General features: G+C 41.0%; 2 protein-coding genes across 2 annotated transcripts; both read right to left on the bottom strand.

The window, feature by feature from the left end:
• Positions 1-2124: 2124 nt before the first annotated feature.
• Positions 2125-2637, bottom strand: LOC104230762 (uncharacterized). Its single transcript, XM_009783638.2, has one exon. The coding sequence runs from the start codon at positions 2635-2637 to the stop codon at positions 2125-2127; it is 513 nt and encodes a 170-aa protein (XP_009781940.2).
• Positions 2638-6062: 3425 nt separating this feature from the next.
• On the bottom strand, positions 6063-10817 carry LOC138877381 (uncharacterized). Its single transcript, XM_070156989.1, has 3 exons — positions 10482-10817; positions 9399-9587; positions 6063-6134 (listed from the first exon to the last, which is right to left on the bottom strand). The coding sequence occupies exons 1-3, from the start codon at positions 10815-10817 to the stop codon at positions 6063-6065; spliced, it is 597 nt and encodes a 198-aa protein (XP_070013090.1).
• Between the last annotated feature and the right edge of the window lie 7605 nt (positions 10818-18422).

The raw sequence follows: 18422 nt of genomic DNA, 5'->3' as shown, positions 1-18422 counted from the left end.
CGAGGAATGATGTGATTACAGAAATGGAGGCCGAACCTTGGTTCCTGAGTTGCCTAAATATCCTTGGTGTTATGAGAATCAGGCCGTGTGTAGTTCTGGATCCAACGGTGAACGAAATCGATGGAGTTGTTATAGGAATAGCCGTGTGTTTCGGAAAGGGTTATTTTGGGTATGACAATATCAGATGAATTTATGTGAAGTCATGAATATGATCATGGCTATATCAATGAGCAAGTACTTGAACGATCATAGAGTAAGAAGCGGAATTGATGATGATCGATTACGTTTTGAAATAATTACAGGATGTGAACGTTATGGATGAAAACCAGAGCAAAGATTGCTCCTGTTTGAAGAACGGTTACTCCCTGGGTTACCTTCAAAACTTAAAACACGATGCATGCAAATATATGTGGGTTATTGAGAGAATTTAAACATGATACAAATTCCCTTTGGACCATGAAAATTGCCTTTGAACGGTGAGGATGATGTCCTCAGACCATGTTGTCCCGGGCAATAAATCATGTTATAGGGGATTCACAGGCCATGAAATGATATTCTTGGGCCATGAGAATGGTGCCTCTGAAATATGAAGCCTTTGAATAATAATGTGCAATATTGGGAGATCCTCAAGCCATGACATGGTGTCTTCCGGCTATGAGGATGATGCCTTCAGACTATGATTCCTTTGGACAAAAATGGCGATGTTTCAGCCCATGAAATGCAAATACATGATGTTGGGTCATATAAGAAGCTAAACAAGATAGACCTTAGTCTTGCATAAGATTGGGATTGAGCTTAACCTCGGAAGGCAAAATAGTGCTAGATTTCAAGTAGCATAGCATTCGGTATAAAGTAAGGAAGGAAAAGCTTAGACTTATGTAGTTGAGGAGGTAGGGCTTAGCCTCTTGCCAAAAAAGGAGACAGTGCTTATTCTCGATGCAAGGAAAGGCAGTGCTTAGCCTTATGCAACTACGGAGGCAATGCTTAGCCTCATGCAAGAAGAAGAGACAATGCTTAGTCTCATGCAAGGAAAGGCAATGCTTAGGCTTATGCAACTAGGGAGGCAATGATTAGCCTAATGCAAGAAGAGGAAACAATGCTTAGTCTCATGCAAGGAAAGGCAATGCTTAGCCTTATGCAATTAGGGAGACAGGGCTTAGCCTCATGAAAAAAGGGAGACAGGGTTTAGTCTTATGCATTTAGGAGACATTGCTTAGTCTCATGCAAATGAAAGGCAATGCTTAGCCTTATGCAGGGGAAGGCAATTCTTAGCCTTATGTAATCAGGGAGGTAGGGCTTAGTATCATGCAATTGGGAGACAATGCTTAGTCTCATGCAAATGAAAGGCAATGCTTAGCCTTATGCAACAAGAGGAGACAATGCTTAGTCACATGCAAGGAAAGGTAATACCTAGCCTTATGCAATTAGGGAGGCAGGGATTAGCCTCATGAAAATGGGAGGCAATGCTTAGCCTCATGCAAAGAAAAGATAATGAGTGATAGCAGAGTATTTCTTATCTGAAGATATGTTTGCGTTTGGCAATTTTGTTATGAAGATAGTGATTTTGATAAGCGTGTATTTGTGAATACTCCTGTTATGTTTATTGTGCCTGCATCCAAAGAAAAATTGTGAGTTTTGCGGGAAGGTTGGTTTGTGCCTTCGCCTGCTTGCTTTGCTTTGCTTCGGAGATCCTGTTTGAGTTACCCTGGGTAACATCTGGCTGCCATAGAAATAAAATTTTTTCGCTAAATATGCATGCATTTGATAAATATTGTTATTTAAAAAAAAATATTATATGATATCGAGTAGATTAGATGAACCAATGACTGTGACACTTTAGAGACATTGCAACTTCATTGCATTAGAATTTTTAGGGTCCTCCTCAAAATTTTGCCCCAGTTTAATAAGCGATTCTTCGCTTGTCCCGCATATCTTGAAAGTTGCTAGATTTGCTCTAGAATTTTGAGGGTACTCCTCAAAATTCTGCCCTAGTTTTTGACCATAGGGAAAATGAAGATTTTATTAAGATGTGACTGAACCCATAGGGTTGCCTACGTGTCCCCTCTTAAATGGGAATCAGGTCAAGCATAGTCAGTTACATCAAATGAAGAAACATAAATAATCCTAAATATAGCATCTCTTGATTGCATTTGAGTTCATAGGTTTTGGACAAATATCTCCATCCATTTCTACAAGTATGAGTGCTCCTCCTGTTAGTACTCGATAAAACATATAAGGACCTTGCCAGTTGGGTGAAAACTTTCCTTTGGCTTCATCCTGATGTGGAAAGATCTGCTTTAGCACCAGCTGCCCCTGTGCAAACTGTTGGGGTCTAACCCTTTTGTTGAAAGCTTTAGACATTTTGTTTTGATAAAGCTGACCATGACATACCACATTCATTGTTTTCCCGTTAGTAATAGCCAAATGTTCATAGCGGCTCCGTATCCTTTCTACATCACTGATTTTTGCTTCTTGTATAATTATCAAAAAAGGAATTTCGACCTCGGCGGAAATGACAGCTTCAGTACCGTAGACCAACATGTAGGGAGTTGCTCCGGTTGATGTGCGAACTATGGTACCGTACCCCAATAAGGCAAATGGTAATTTCTCGTGCCATTGGTTGTGGTTGTCTACCATCTTTATCAATATTTTCTTGATATTTTTATTTGCGACCTCCGCGACTCCATTAATTTGAGGCTTGTATGCTCTGAAATTCTTATGCTTGATTTTGAAGGTTTTACACAAAGCTTCATTAAGTCACTATTGAGGTTGGCAGCATTTTCTGTGATGATGGATTTTGGCACCCCGAATCGGCAAACGATATGGTACCTAACAAAATCTGCGATGACTTTCTTGGTTACAACTTTTTAAGATGCAACCTCAACATATTTTGTGAAGTAGTCCATGACCATTAAAATGAACTTGTGCCCGTTTGATGCGCCATGCTCGATCGGACTGATGCATCCATTCCCCAAGAGGCAAAAGGCCAAGGTGAATTTGTTTCATTGAGTTCTTTTGGTGGTACCCGTATCATATCTGCATGTATTTGACACTGGTGACACTTTGGACACACCTGATGTAGTCCGTTTCTATAGTACTCCAAAAATATCCTGCCCTCAATATATTCTTGGCTAAAACAAAACCATTCATGTGCGGTCTGAAAGTTCAGGCATATATCTATTCGAGGAGTTTGGAATCTTCCTTTGCGTCAAAGCATAATAATAATCCTAGGTCTGGAGTCCTTCTGTACATAATTCCTCCACTTTGGAAGAAATGGTTGGATAATCTTCGGAGTGTGCATTTCTGAGTATGATTTGCGTGCTCCGGGTATTCTTTTTTTTTTTGCCAAGTATTCCTCTATATCGTGGAACCACATATTCCCATCCATTTATTTTTCAACATAACGTAATAAGTTGGTTGATTATGGATTCTTACTGGAATAGGGTCGATGAAATTCTTGTCTGGATGCTGTATCATGGAGGACAAATTTGCTAATGCGTCGGCGAACTCATATTGGATTCTCGGAACATGTTTGAATTCTATCATTGTGAATCTTTTCATCAACTCTTGAACATGATACAGATACGGTAGTATTTTGGTATTCATTGTAGCCCACTATCCTAGAACCTGATGTACTAAAAGATCCGAGTCACCAATTACCAGCAATTCTTGGATATTCATGTCAATGACCAAATTAAGTGCTAAGATGAAAGCCTCATATTCTGCCATATTATTGGTGCACGGAAATCTAACTTTCTCTGAAGGTGATAGGTGAATGCTTATGATAGTTGTTAAGAAGTTGATGCAATGTGAAAACTTAGAAACGAAATAGGAGTTGGAGAACAAGGTGATATCCAAACCGAATGATTAATAGTCTGGGCCTCGGGTGCGAGTCTAAAGCTCATAGAGCTAATGGGGTTAATCGATCAACGACTAACATTTAGAATAAAATCAGTGACGACTCTTTATGGCCAATAATAAGCAATAAATGATGAATAATAAATAGAACACAATTAATGTAAGCAATAAATGGAGTAATGAACTCAAAAGAATGTGTTAGAGAGAAGAGAGAATGTTCTTGTATATTTAGTATTGAGCAACAAATGTATACAAAATGACAAAGATCCCCTTTAGATAAGAGGGGGAATCCCAACATAGTACAAATGCATTAATTACAAAGATATGAAGATGGGACAACTAGTTGAAATCATGATTCGGGTCTGATTTTAGCTCACTAGACTTTGTTAGCTCTAGTTATGCGCCTTGGGAACTCCCCACTTGTCCATCATAACCATTGGTCTGTATCACCCGCAATCAAGCATTGATAGCCCTCAAGGGTGAACCTCGACCCTAGTTTCGAACCTTGTGAAATATGTTTATGAGGCACCATATTGACGGAAAATTGGATTCTCCGATTTTATCATATACAAGTTGTATCGGTTTAGTGATACCATAGAGATTCTTGTCGAGACCCTTGTCGGGTTCATATCCTGTCCATGAAAATATGCTTTGTCAACCGCACAATCTAGGATTATGAAATCGGTGGGTAAATGAAACTTTTCCACTTTAACAAGCACATCATCAACAATCCCCACAGGTCTCTTTATGGAACGATCGACCATTTGCAATCTCACACTTGTGGGACTTGGCATACCTAGCCTTGGTTGCTTATAAATGGCAAGAGGCATTATGTTGATGCTAGCCCCATTATCACAAAGGGCTCTTGCAAAGTCACGTGCTCGAGTAGTAGTATCTTGTTCACCCTCTTCTTGTAGTATCTTCCCACTCCGAGTACTAATTTCCATGACATAAGAAGTTGGACCACTCCCACTACCCCTTGGGTTCGCTATTGTGTCACTAGGGAGTGTTCCCTTTTTCTTTGGATTTTGTTCCCTAGAGAGGTCTCTCATTTGCATCTCCAATTATTGAATGGATGCGGTATGAGAGCCAACAAGCTTGGTCATGTTCCTCATAGAAGTGTCGGACTTCTCTTGATTTTGCAATACCCGTTCAAGCATGCCTTCCAACTTAGATTCACTTGAAGAACCTTGATTTGAATATTGACCCTTTGGATGAACTTAAGGGTTTGAACTCCGTTTTGAGAAGTTGTTGTTGTTCCAATTTCCTTGATTTGAGCCACCGTGGTCATTTCGCCATTGTTGGTGGCCTTGCCCTTACGGGTTAGGCCTCCATTGATTTTGTTGTCCTTGACCTTTGTATTGTTTCCTTTGATACCCTCATTGAGGGTTGTTGATGTAGTTTGCTTCCTCAAAATCCTCATTTGATATGGGTTGCACATCTTCCACCACATTCATCTTCTTTGTTTGGCTTTCCGTGAACATTTTTGTCAACACATTGACATTTGTGGCAAGACCTGCGATTAGTTGATCTCGCTCTTGATTCTCCTTAATTAGGTTGGTCGAGGAGGGAGAACCATATGCAATTCCACCTGTGGTGTCCTCGGAGTGCCAAGCTTGATTATGTTGTGCCATTTATTTAAGGATTTGTGTGATCCTTGTGAATGTCTTGTCCATAAAAGACTCGTCAGCTGCATTCTTGGCTATAGATTGGTTCATCGGATCTAAGCCCATGTAGAATTTTTCCAACAAGATGGAATCCGGAAAACCATGATCGGGAGACCTCACCAAATATAATTTGAACCGATCCCATGCCTTATGTAGATGTTCTCCTGGTACTTGCTTGAAAAAGAAGATTTTATCCCCGAGCTTAGATCTTACTTTACGGGAACCATTTAGCTAAGAATGCTCGGACAAGTTCGGGCCAAGAATGAATGGAGTTTTGTGGCAGATTTTGAAGCCATTTCCTTGCGGCCCCAGCTAGTGAGTACTTGAAGCACCTCAACCTTAGGGCATCATCAATGACGTTTTTTGCTTGTGCATTTCACACACACACAAGAATTTTCTAAGATGTTGTGCTGGATCATCATTAGTAGAATTCCTAAAAAACCACTCCGCTTTGAGCATACGGATTAAACCATGTTGCACATTGAAAGTTGCAGCGCCAATGACTGAAGGTACAATAGCATTTGAATCCTCAATGTACTACTCTCTATCCGCAAAAGGATTTTCTTCCATTTCTGCCTCCATTTCTTCTTCATATTCGCCCATGTTTTCCTATCATCACCAAGCAAAACAAGCAAAGTGTGATGGAATAGAATAAGACGTAAAGTAAAGCACACACTAATTAGTAATTTCAAAATCGTATTCCCCGGCAACAGTGCCAAAATTTGATACACTCAAATTGCACTTTAATAAATAGTGTAAGGCAGTCAGTGTCAAATATAATAACCAACAAGGTTGGGGTCGAATCCCATGGGGAATAAGTGTTAAAAGGTTACTCAAATCGTATGGTACTTGACTAAAGTCGTAATTCTATCCGGTTAATGGTAACAAGAGTATGAATTGAGTTTTGTTGGAAGAAATAACTAATTGTGATATTGAGAATATAAATAATTTGATTAAAGAAACCAAGGTTGTGTCCCCTTAAATGAAGTGTAATGCTATCAGTGTTAATATAATATATTGCTAATGGAATGTTCTTTTGATATGCAAATGATTTCTAAATGACTACCCAATATTTTTCAATAGTTGGGTAATATTTCCTCTTTATAATTTTTTCAAATATAAAAGAGTTGCAATTAAGAACAATCAATATATGTCAAATAAAATCCACTTATTCCTAAGCAATTCTATTAAACAAGGTTTAGAGCCTTGAGTCTTTGATATTTACTTCTACCAAATTCTAACCCTCTTTCCCAAGCAAAGTAAGAATTTAATGGCACTTGTTAATGTTTGCAACCACCAACAATAAATGAAGAATGTGAAATTGTCACGCACCAACCTCGGGAGTCACGACCGGTGCTCAATCGAGTGAACCCAACTGCGCAAGCCTCATCAAACACTACCCATCCAACTAAATATGAATAGGGAAACCATGCTTTCATTTATTTAGACAAGGAAAGATAGTACATTCAATAAAGTTAGTTCATTTTAAATCACAACATTAATCCGTAATTAAGTGTCCAAGATTCCATACAGTTATAGTTTAAAAGAAAGCAAGAGTACAAGGTTACAACATGGTTCATTGACCTATCCAATACCCGTACATAACCCATACAAACATCTACAGAGCCTCTAAGGATACAAAAGACAGTGATAGCAACACCAACAACAAGGCCCCGTCTATACCTCAAAATGGATGTCTATAACAAAAGGTGTACCACATGACCCCTTGAAGGAGGAAGGGTCTCACCAAGATTTTGAGAAAAGGATGCTCTGCTACACACAATCGACACTATCCGCCATGGAGCCACCTACATTCATTTAAAAATGTAGCGCCCCCGGCAAATGGGACGTTGGTACCATGGAATAGTACAAGTATGTATAACTAAACACCATCAAATTAGAAGGAACTTTCATACACAAATAAGGAAATCACAGGTATCACTCCAAAGCTTTAAACGATCACAACATTATCAACATGAAAGAATTACACAACCTCTACATCATGTTTCCATAGCCTTTAGATGGGCATTTCTTACTGTTCCACATCGTTCACATTGCCACCGCTATCTTGAGCGAAGTCCGATCTCGACCCGATCGGCTAGGCCATCTCTCGGAGACATTACCAATGTTCTATTCACACTTTCCAGTTTCAATCATCAATGCATAACCGGCATGTGTATATGTCATGGCGTTCGATCACGACCCGATCATCTAGGCCGCCTTACCGAGGCAATACCATTTTCCATTATTCTTCCTACTCCAATCTTTGGTTACACATATATTAGTTTACCGGCACTTGGGGCCACAATTTTCACATTCCACAATTCACGTTTCACATTGTTCCCATTTTCAACATTAGGTTTGTAATTCAAGAGAGTATGGCACACAAGAGCAAATAAGGTTGTAGGCATAGATGAGACTTCATGTAAATGGCACAACAACGCACTTCAGTTTCAATATAAGGTCTAAGCATTTCGATATATGATTCATAGTCCTTGCACCTTCTCAAATTATCAAGAATAGAACGTTTATCAATTTGAGACACAATCTCCACGCATATATGATTGCAACACCAAGTCAAGTGAAATAACAATCAATACAAAAATTCAATTTAATCTTACCGTACTCACACAACTAAAGATGAAGCTCAATTTTTAAAAGACGGGGTTTTAGCCATACATACCTCAATAAAGCTTTCCTTATTCCTTACAAAATTCCGGAACTTTTAGCACTTCGATCTATTATGTAAGAATTACAAATTAAACCGAGAATTAGAGACGAGATTGAGATTCTAGCTTGTTTTGAGCATACTATCAAACACTAAAGGTGCATTGTGATCTTAGGCCCTTTTGAGAGAAATTTCTATCATTTTATACCCTTCTTGCTTTCTTTTTAGTTCACTACCTCCCAATATTCTATGGTGTGATATGCATGCAAGAAATTCAATCTTATACCCATGAATTACTTTACTAGTGATCCCTTATTGCAAAGCATATGAACAAGAGCTGAGGTAATGAAATCATACCTCTTGGGATGAGGATTTAGGTGCCCTAACCTGATTATCTTCAATGGACCGCAAAAATGTTCTCAAAATATGAACATTCTGTCTGGGTATGCGGCAGAATTGCGGTCCGCATACCTGTTCCGTGGTCGTATAATGCACCGCAGAACCGCTACTTACAAAATCCTAAGGAAATAATGCGACGACTATGCAATCCACATATCGCTTATGCGATCGCATAATGGACTGCATATTTAACCTCAAATTTGACCAACACACTGACTCACTTTGCGGAGATTATGCGGTCCGCATACCTGATATGCGACCACATTCTCGACCGCAAAATTGCATTTTCTGAAAAACATTATTTCTTGACTTTTTATAGCATAGATCAGTCCAAAAAGGTCCGGACATCTCTAATACATGATCCTAATTGCCACTACAAGCTTTTGGGTTTAGGGTGGAAATTTTTCATGGGGCCTCACATCCTCCCCCACTTAAGATCATTCGTCCTCAAATAAGGAGCAAGTTTCGCTTATTAGCGATCTTTTGTGCAACCTACTGCTTACATACTATTAGTCTCCAAATTTGGTCAACTCCCTGAATTTCCAAAAATTTTGCCAGAGTTTGCTTTGTATCTAGGCCTTATCCACATGTCAGAGAGCCCCAGAACATATCCTAACAGTATAACCATATTCCATAAATGTAACATAACTTGTACAATCATCAACCATGGCCGTATAGGCAACATTTTACCAAAAAGGGGACAGTTTTACATAGATCAAGTCTAAAGATAAGAGTTCATAGGAGATAAATGCATAAAAGCTATTACATGACTATTCAAACAAATGTGGATACTTCCTTTTCATTACATCATCGGCTTCCCAAGTGGCTTCCTCAACTTGTTGGTTCTGCCATAATACTTTCACGGATGGAATTTCTTTATTTCTCAATTTCCGAACCTGCCTATCAAAAATGGCAACTGGAACTTCTTCATATGATAGTTCTTCATTTACCTCCATAGTTTCAACTGGCACAATAATGGACGGATCTCCCACTACCTTCCTCAACATGGACACATGAAAGACCAGGTGTACTAATGACATTTCGGGTGGCAGCTCGAGCTTGTATGCCACCTGACCAATCCTCTGAATGATTCTGTATGGTCCGACATACCTCGGACTCAATTTTCCCTTCTTTCCAAATCGCATGATGCCCTTCATAGGGGAAACCTTTAGAAATACCCAATCATCTTCTTTGAACTATAAATCTCTGCGATGCACATCCAAATAGGATTTTTGGCGACTCTGAGCAGTTTTCAATATCTCCTTAATAATCTTGACTTTCTCCATGGCCCGATGCATGAGGTCCGGCCCTATCAGTTCCGCTTCTCCAACCTCGAACCACCCAATGTGAGACCTACATCTCCTACCATACAGTGCTTCGAATGGTGCCATCTGGATACTAGCGTGGAAGCTGTTGTTGTAAGAAAATTCTATGAGTGGCAAATGGTCATCCCAACTACCCTTGAAATCAAGAGTACAAGCGCGCAACATGTCTTTAAGCGTCTAAATAGTCCGCGTTGCTTGACCATCGATTTGTGGATGAAAAGTTGTACTAAGATTTACCTGCGTACCAAAACCTTACAGAAATCTCTTCCAAAAGTTGGTTGTGAACTGATCCCCTCGATCTGAAATGATTGAGACTGGAGTGCCATGTAACCTGACTATTTCTTTGATATACAACTGAGTATACCGTTTCGCTGTGTCGGTAGATTTGACTGGCAGGAAGTGTGCTGACTTTGTGAATCGATCAACAATCACCCAAATTGAGTCGAACTTGCATGGAGTGCGTGGTAACCCTACCACAAAATCCATGTTGATCATCTCCTATTTCCACATTGGAATTTCTATGCTTTGAGCCAATTCACCGGGTCTTTGGTGTTCGGCCTTTACTTGCTGACAATTCGGACGTTTTGCCACAAAGTCCGCCACATCTATCTTCATGTTATTCCACGAATTAATTTCCTTGAGATCATGATAAATTTTCGTGGAACCTGGGTGCACAGAATACCTGGAAGTGTGAGCTTCTGCCATGATCCTTTCCCGAAGACCGTCGATATCAGGAACACATAGGCGGTTTTGGTGCCATAGGGTACCATCGTTCATACCAAAGGAAAAATCTGTGGTTTTGTATTTGAGAATCCCCTCTTTCAGTTGTGCTAACAACGGATACACAAATTGATTCTCTTTCACCTCTGCCACAAGCGATGATTCAGCCCTATTCTGCATAATTACCCCTCCTTCATTAGAGCTCGCAAGGCGAACTCCCAACTAGTCAACTGGTGAACCTCCCTAGACAACGGCCTCTGATGGGCCTCCAAATTAGCTAAACATCCCATGTATTTTCGACTAAGTGTATCTGCCACAACATTAGCCTTTCCCGGGTGATAGAGAATATCAATGTCATAGTCCTTGAGTAACTGTAGCCATCTTCTTTGCCTCAGATTCAACTCTTTCTGCTTGAAAATATATTGAAGGCTCTTATGATTCGTAAATACATCCCATGGACCCCATACAAATAAGGTCGCCAAATCTTTAGTGCAAACACCACTACTGCCAGCTCTAAGTCATGGGTTGGATAGTTCTTCTCATGATTCTTGAGTTGCCTAGAAGCATAGGCTATAACCTTGCCGTGTTGCATTAACACACAACCCAAGCCCGACTCTCAATGCATCGCAATACACTGCAAACCCCTCTGTACCCTCTGGTAGGGCTAACACCGGTGCTGTTGTCAATCTTGACTTCAATTCTTGGAAACTCTTTTCACAAGCATCAGACCACTGGAATTTAACTGCTTTCTACATCAATATAGTCAATGGAGAGGCAAGAGTACAAAACCCTCCACAAACCTCCTGTAGTACCCAACCAAGCCTAAGAAACTACGAATCTCAGTTGGAGTGGTAGGTCTAGGCCAATTCTTCACTGCTGCAATCTTTTGAGGATCAATCAGAATTCCTCCCCTGGAAATGACATGGCCCAAGAATGCGACAGATTCATGCAAGAATTCACATTTTGAAAATTTTGCATACAATTAATGTTGCTGAAGTGTCTGCAAAACTACCCCGAGATGGGTAGTATGGTCCTCCCGACTTCGGGAATACACAAGGATATCATCAATAAACACTATCACAAAGGAGTCTAGAAAGGGCTTGAAGACTCGTTTCATAAGATCCATGAAAGCTTCCGGGGCATTTGTTAGCCCAAAAGACATTACCATAAATTCAAAGTGCCCAAACCAAGTTCTAAAGGCTATTTTTGGAATATCCTGCTCCATTATCTTTAATTGATGGTACCCGGACCGCAAGTCAATCTTTGAGAAACATGTAGCACCTTGCAATTGATCAAATAAGTAATCTATTCTTGGTAGAGGATATTTGTTTTTGATTGTGACCTTATTGAGTTGCCGGTAGTCAATATACATCCGCAACGATCCATCTTTCTTTCTTAAAAACAAGACCGGTGCTCCCCATGGTGACACACTCAACCAGATGAAACCCTTCTCTCGCAAATCTTTCAATTGTTCCTTTATCTCTTTCAATTCTACCGGTACCATTCTGTAAGGTGGAATTGATATAGGTTGCGTGCCGGGTATCACATCGATCCCAAAATAAATTTCCCTGTCCGGTGGAATCCCAGGGAGTTCATCTAGAAAGACGTCCGGAAATTTATTCACAACTTGTTCAGACTCAAGGCTAAGCACCTCAGCATTGGTGTCTGTGCCCCGAACTAGATGATAGATACACCCCTTCTTGATTATCTTCGCGGCCTTAAGGTAGGAAATAAACCGACCTCTAGGCACTACATTATCTCACTTCCATTCAATAACGGGCTCATTAGGAAATTCAAGCCTAATGGTTCTAGTCCGACAATCAAGTTTGGCAAAGCATGAATAAAGCCAATCCATTCCCATTATTACATCAAAGTCGACCATCCCTAACTCAATAAAATAGGCCACGGTATCCCTACCCCGTACCATAACAACACATCCTCTATAAACCTGAGCAGCTGTAATAGACTCACCAATTGGGGTAGACACCAAAAAGGGCTCGTGAAGTTGATCCAGCTCTATCGTGAATCCCATAGCAACAAAAGGGGTAACATAGGACAAGGTGGAACCAGGGTCAATAAGTGCATACACATCATGAGATTGGACAGTCAGAATACCTGTAACAACATCTAGAGAAGCCTTTGTAGTCTGTCGACCACTCATAGCATAAAACGACTGGGTCCTCCTGAACTCTACGCACCACCCCTAGCTGCACCATGCCCTGCGGGTGCTGGGGTACCTCGAGCTGGGGAGGGGGCTGAAGATGTAGGAGCTACCTGGCTGGATGACTAAGTTGTGCCCCTACCCGCTCCCTGGCGAGATGCACGACAATGTCTCTGAATATGACCCCTCATCCCACATCCATAGCATATAGGTAACTCTAGATAGCAAGTCCCTGGGTGCATCTTCCCGCACCTAGGGCTCGGGGACCTCTGCTGCTGCCGAAACCTCTCTCCTGACCGACCCCGCTGATGGGATCCCCGCTGCCCTGACTGGGCTTGAAACGACTCCACTACTGCTGGCTGGGCCCTGACGGTGGTGCACTGGCTGAAGACTATATAATAGACTGGGAAGGCCCTGATGATCCTCCCTTGAAAGCTAATATTCCCTTACCTAGTGACTCTCCCATATTGCCCGTAGACCGGGCCTTGCTGCTACCCTCTCTCTCCATTTTGTTCTTTAATTTACGGTTCTGTGTGGCCTGAGTAAATGCTACCATCTTCCTATAATTCATGTCGGAATTCAATGCTGTTGTAGAAGACTCATTAATGGTCAAAGAATTAAGGCCCTGAACAAACCGTTGCACCCTGGCCTCCATTGTGGGCAACATATGAATGACATACTTGGACAAGCGAGCAAACTCCATGTGGTACTCCCACACACTTCTATTACCTTGCCTCAAATTTTCAAACTCTGCCACACGGGCTGCCCTTGTCTCACCGGGCAGGAAATGGTCAATAAAGGCATTAGCGAACTCGCTCCACCTTGTCGGAGGGCGCCCCTCATCTCGGAAATCCTTCCATAACTCAAACCATGAATAGGACACCCCTTTCAAGCTGTAGGCAGCCAACTCTACTCCTTTTATCTCAGTTGCACGCATAACCCTAAGGGTCTTGTGCATCTCATTAATAAAATCCTGAGGCTCCTCTTCTGGATTGGCACCTGTAAACATCGGAGAGTCTAACTGAAAAAATCTGTTCACTTTGGAACTAGTAGAATCCCCTTGTTGTCTAGATGAACTAGGCACAACATTCAACCTCTAGGCCTGGGAGGCCACTAGCTGGGTCAACATCTGAATAGCTCCCCTAAGATCCCCATCCAAAATACCAGAACCGGAAGTTGGAGCTGGAGGCGGGACATGAGTATCAATGGGAGGGATGGTGGTACCCTCCACGGGTGTGGGAACTGTGGTAGTCTGCTCTGGAGTAGAATAATCAGGTAGAGCGATAGCAGGGCGACTACCCTCATCCACAGTATCAAGTAGTGAATCATCAGCACTCCTGAGGTGGCATTGGCTGCTTGGCCAATTCTCACTTTCTTCTTAGGTGCCATTTACTGAAAGATAGAACATTGCACTAATTAGAGAGAGACAGTTTCACCGCACGATCCAGAACATCAAAGAATGGTGTTATTCCTTAATGCCCAACTAGCCTCCAACTTATAGATGTGGTCGACTACACACCGATAAGAAGGACTCTACTAGACACGGTTTCGAGACTTCCTAGGATACTTTAAAACCTTAGGATCTGATACCAAGTTTGTCATACCCCAACCTCGGGAGACGCGACCGGCGCTCAATCGAGTGAACCCAACTGAGCAAGCCTCATCAAACACTACCCATCCAAATCAACATGAATAGGGAAACCATGCTTTCATTTATTTAGACAAGGAAAGATAGTACATTCAACAAAGTTAGTTCAATTTAAATTACACCATTAATCCGTAATTAAGTGTCCAAGATTCCATACAGTTATAGTTTAAAAGAAAGCAAGAGTACAAGGTTACAACATGGTTTATTGACCTATCTAATACCCATACATAACCCACACAAACGTCTACGAAGCCTCTAAGGATACAAAAGACAGTGATAACGACGCCGGCAACAAGGCCCTGACTATACCTCAAAATGGATGTCTATAACAAAAGGTGTACCACATGACCCCTTGAAGGAGGAAGGGCTGACCAAGATTTTGAGAAAAGGATGCTCTGCTACACACTATCGGCATTATCCGCTATGGAGCCGCCTATATTCATTTAAAAATGTAGCACTCCAGCGAAAGGGATGTTAGTAACATGGAATAGTACTAGTATGTATAAATAAACACCATAAATTTAGAAGGAACTTTAATACACAAATAAAGAAATCACAAGTATCACTCCAAAGCTTTAAACGATCACAACATTATCAACATTAAAGAATTACACAATCTTCACATCATGTTTCCATAGCCTTTAGTTGGGAATTTCATACTATTCCACTATCTTGAGCGGAGTCTGATCTCGACCCGATCGGCTAGGCCGTCTCCTGGAGACGTTACCAATGTTCTATTCACACTTTCCAGTTTCAATCATCAATGCATAAGCGCCATGTGTATATGTCATGGTGTCCGATCACAGCCCGATCGGCTAGGCCGCCTTACCGAGGCGTTACCGTTTTCCATTATTCATCCCACTCTAATCTCTGGTTACACATGTATTAGTTTACCAGCACTTGGGGCCATAATTTTCACATTCCACAATTCACGTTTCATATTGTTCCCATTTTCAACATTAGGTTTGTAATTCAAGAGAGTATGGCATACAAGAGCAAATAAGGTTGTAGACATAGATGAGACTTCATGTAAATGGCACAACAACGCACTTCAATTTCAATCTAAGGTCTAAGCATTTCGATACATGATTCATAGTCCTTGCACCTTTTCAAATTATCAAGAATAACACATTGACCAATTTTAGACAAAGTCTCCATGCATATAAGGTTGCAACACCAAGTCAAGTGAAATAGCAATCAATACAACAATTCAATTTAATCTTACCGTACTCACACAACCAACGATGAAGCTCAATTTCTAAAAGACGGGGTTTTACCCATACATACCTCAATAAAGCTTTCCTTATTCCTTGCAAAATTCCGGAACTTTTAGCACTTCGATCTATTGTGTAAGAATTACAAATTAAACCAATAATTAGAGACGAGATTGAGATTCTAGCTTGTTTTGAGCATACTATCAAACACTAAGGTGCATTGTGATCTTAGGCCCTTTTGAGAGAAATTGCTATCATTTGATACCCTTCTCGCTTTTTTTAGTTCACTACCTCCCAATATTCTATGGTGTGATACGCATGCAAGAAATTCAATCTTATACCCATGAATTACTTCACTAGTGATCCCTTATTGCTAAGCATAGGAACAAGAGTAGAGGTAATGAAATCTTACCTCTTGGGATGAAGATTTAGGTGTCCTAAACTTGATTATCTTTAAAGATTTGGCAAGGTTTCATGGAGTAATTTGATGGGAAGCACTTCCCTCTCAAAATGAGCTATAATATCGAATATATCGATAAGGGGTTGGGTTTAAAATTTAGAAAACTGGAGCCCCGAGTCAGATCTGCGATCGCATTTGCTATCGCAAACTGGAAATGCGGCCCGCATAATTGACCGCAACAGTGTTCCCAAAATTTGAACATTCTATCTGGGTATGCTGCAGAAATGCGGTCTGCATACCCGTTCTGCAGTCGCATAATGCACCGCAGAATTGCTCCTTACAAAATCTCAAGGAAATTATGCGACGACTATGTGGCACGCATATCGGCTATGATATCGCATAGTGGACCGCATATTTAACCTCAAATTTGACCAACACACTGACTCACTTTGCGGCGATTATGCGGTCTGCATACCTGATATGTGACCGCATTCTCGACCGCAAAATCGAATTTTCTGGAAAATAATATTTCTTGATTTTTATAGCACAGATCAGTCCAAAAAGGTCCGGAAAAACTCTAACACATGATCCTAATTGCCACTACTAGCTTTTGGGTTTAGGGTGGAAAGTTTTCACGGGGCCTCACATCCTCCCCCACTTAAGATCATTCGTCCTCTAATGAGGAGCAAGGTTCTCTTATTAGCGATCTCTATGCAACCTACTACTTACATACTATTAGTCTCCAAATTTGGTCAACTCCCTGAATTTCCGAAAATTTTGCCAGAGTTTGCTTTGTATCTTGGGCTTATCCACCTGTCAGAGAGCCCCAGAACATATCCTAACATAATAACCATATTTCATAAACGTAACATAACTTGTACAATCATCAACCATGGCCGTATAGGCAATACTTTACCAAAGAGGGGACAAATTTACATATATCAAGTCTAAACATAAGAGTTCATAGGAGCTAAATGCATAAAAGCTATTACATAACTATTCAAACAAATGTGGATACTTCCTTTTCATTTCATTCTCGCTTCCTAAGTTGCTTCCTCAACTTGCTGGTTCCGCCATAATACTTTCACAAATGCAATTTCCTTATTTCTCAATTTCCGAACCTGCCTATCAAGAATGGTAGCTGGAACTTCTTTTATGACAGTTCTTCATTTACCTCCATAGTTTCAACAGGCACAATAGTGGACGGATCTTCCAGTACCTTCCTCAACATAGACATATGAAAGACCGGTTATACTAATGACATTTCAGGTGGCAGCTTGAGCTTGTATGCCACCTGACCAATCCTCTGAATGATTCTGTATGGTCCGACATACCTTAGACTCAATTTTCCCTTCTTTCCAAATCGCATGATACACTTCATAGAGGTACCATTAGAAATGCCCAATCATCTTCTTTGATCTCTAAATCTCTGCGAAGCACATCCGAATAGAATTTTTGGCAACTCTGAGCCATTTTCAATCCCTCCTTAATAATCTTGACTTTATCCATGGCCTTATGCACGAGGTCCGGTACTATCAGTTCCGCTTCTCCAACCTCGAACCACCCAATGGGAGACCTATATCTCCTACCATACAGTGCTTCGAATGGTGCCATATGGATACTAGCGTGGAAGCTGTTGTTGTAAGCAAATTCTATGAGTGGCAAATGGTCATCCCAACTACCCTCGAAATCAAGAGTACAAGCGCGCAACATGTCTTCAAGCGTCTGAATAGTCCGCTCTGCTTGACAATTGGTTTGTGGATGAAAAACTGTACTAAGATTTACCTGCATACCCAAACCTTGCTGAAACATATCCAAAAGTTGGTTGTGAACTGAGCCCCTCGATCTGAAATGATTGAGACGGGAGTGCCATGTAACCTGACTATTTCTTTGATATACAACTGAGCATACTGTTTCACTGTGTTGGTAGATTTGACTGGCAGGAAGTGCGCTGACTTTGTGAGTCGATCAAAAATCACCCAAATTGAGTCGAACTTGCGCGGAATGCGTGGTAACCCTACCACAAAATCCATGTTGATCATCTCCCATTTCCACATTGGAATTTCTATGCTTTGAGCCAATCCACCGGGACTTTGGTGTTCGGTCTTTACTTGCTGACAATTCGAACATTTTGCCACAAAGTTCGCCACATCTATCTTCATGTTATTCCACCAATAAATTTCCTTGAGATCGTGATACATTTTCGTGGAACCTGGGTGCACGGTATACCTGGAAGTGTGAGCTTCTGCTATGATCCTTTCCCAAAGACCGTCGATATCAGGAACACATAGGCAGTCTTGGTACCGTAGGGTACCATCATTCATGCCAAAGGAAAAAGCTGTGGTTTTGTGTTTGAGAATCC

Source organism: Nicotiana sylvestris, chromosome 9 (genome assembly GCF_000393655.2).
Source record: "Nicotiana sylvestris chromosome 9, ASM39365v2, whole genome shotgun sequence".
NCBI classification, from domain to species: Eukaryota; Viridiplantae; Streptophyta; class Magnoliopsida; order Solanales; family Solanaceae; genus Nicotiana; species Nicotiana sylvestris.
Note: the sequence above shows the minus strand (reverse complement) of the source record. Positions and strands in the feature narration are given on the sequence as shown.

Coding starts and splice junctions, on each gene's coding strand:
- LOC138877381 (XM_070156989.1), bottom strand. CDS start 10,817: ATGCAGAATAGGGCTGAATCATCGCTTGTGGCAGAGGTGAAAGAGAAT. Junction 9,588..10,481: donor AACGTCCGAATTGTCAGCAA/GTAAAGGCCGAA, acceptor ATGTTGAGGAAG/GTAGTGGGAGATCCGTCCAT. Junction 6,135..9,398: donor CCACTTGGGAAGCCGATGAT/GTAATGAAAAGG, acceptor TGGTGATGATAG/GAAAACATGGGCGAATATGA.
- LOC104230762 (XM_009783638.2), bottom strand. CDS start 2,637: ATGGTAGACAACCACAACCAATGGCACGAGAAATTACCATTTGCCTTA.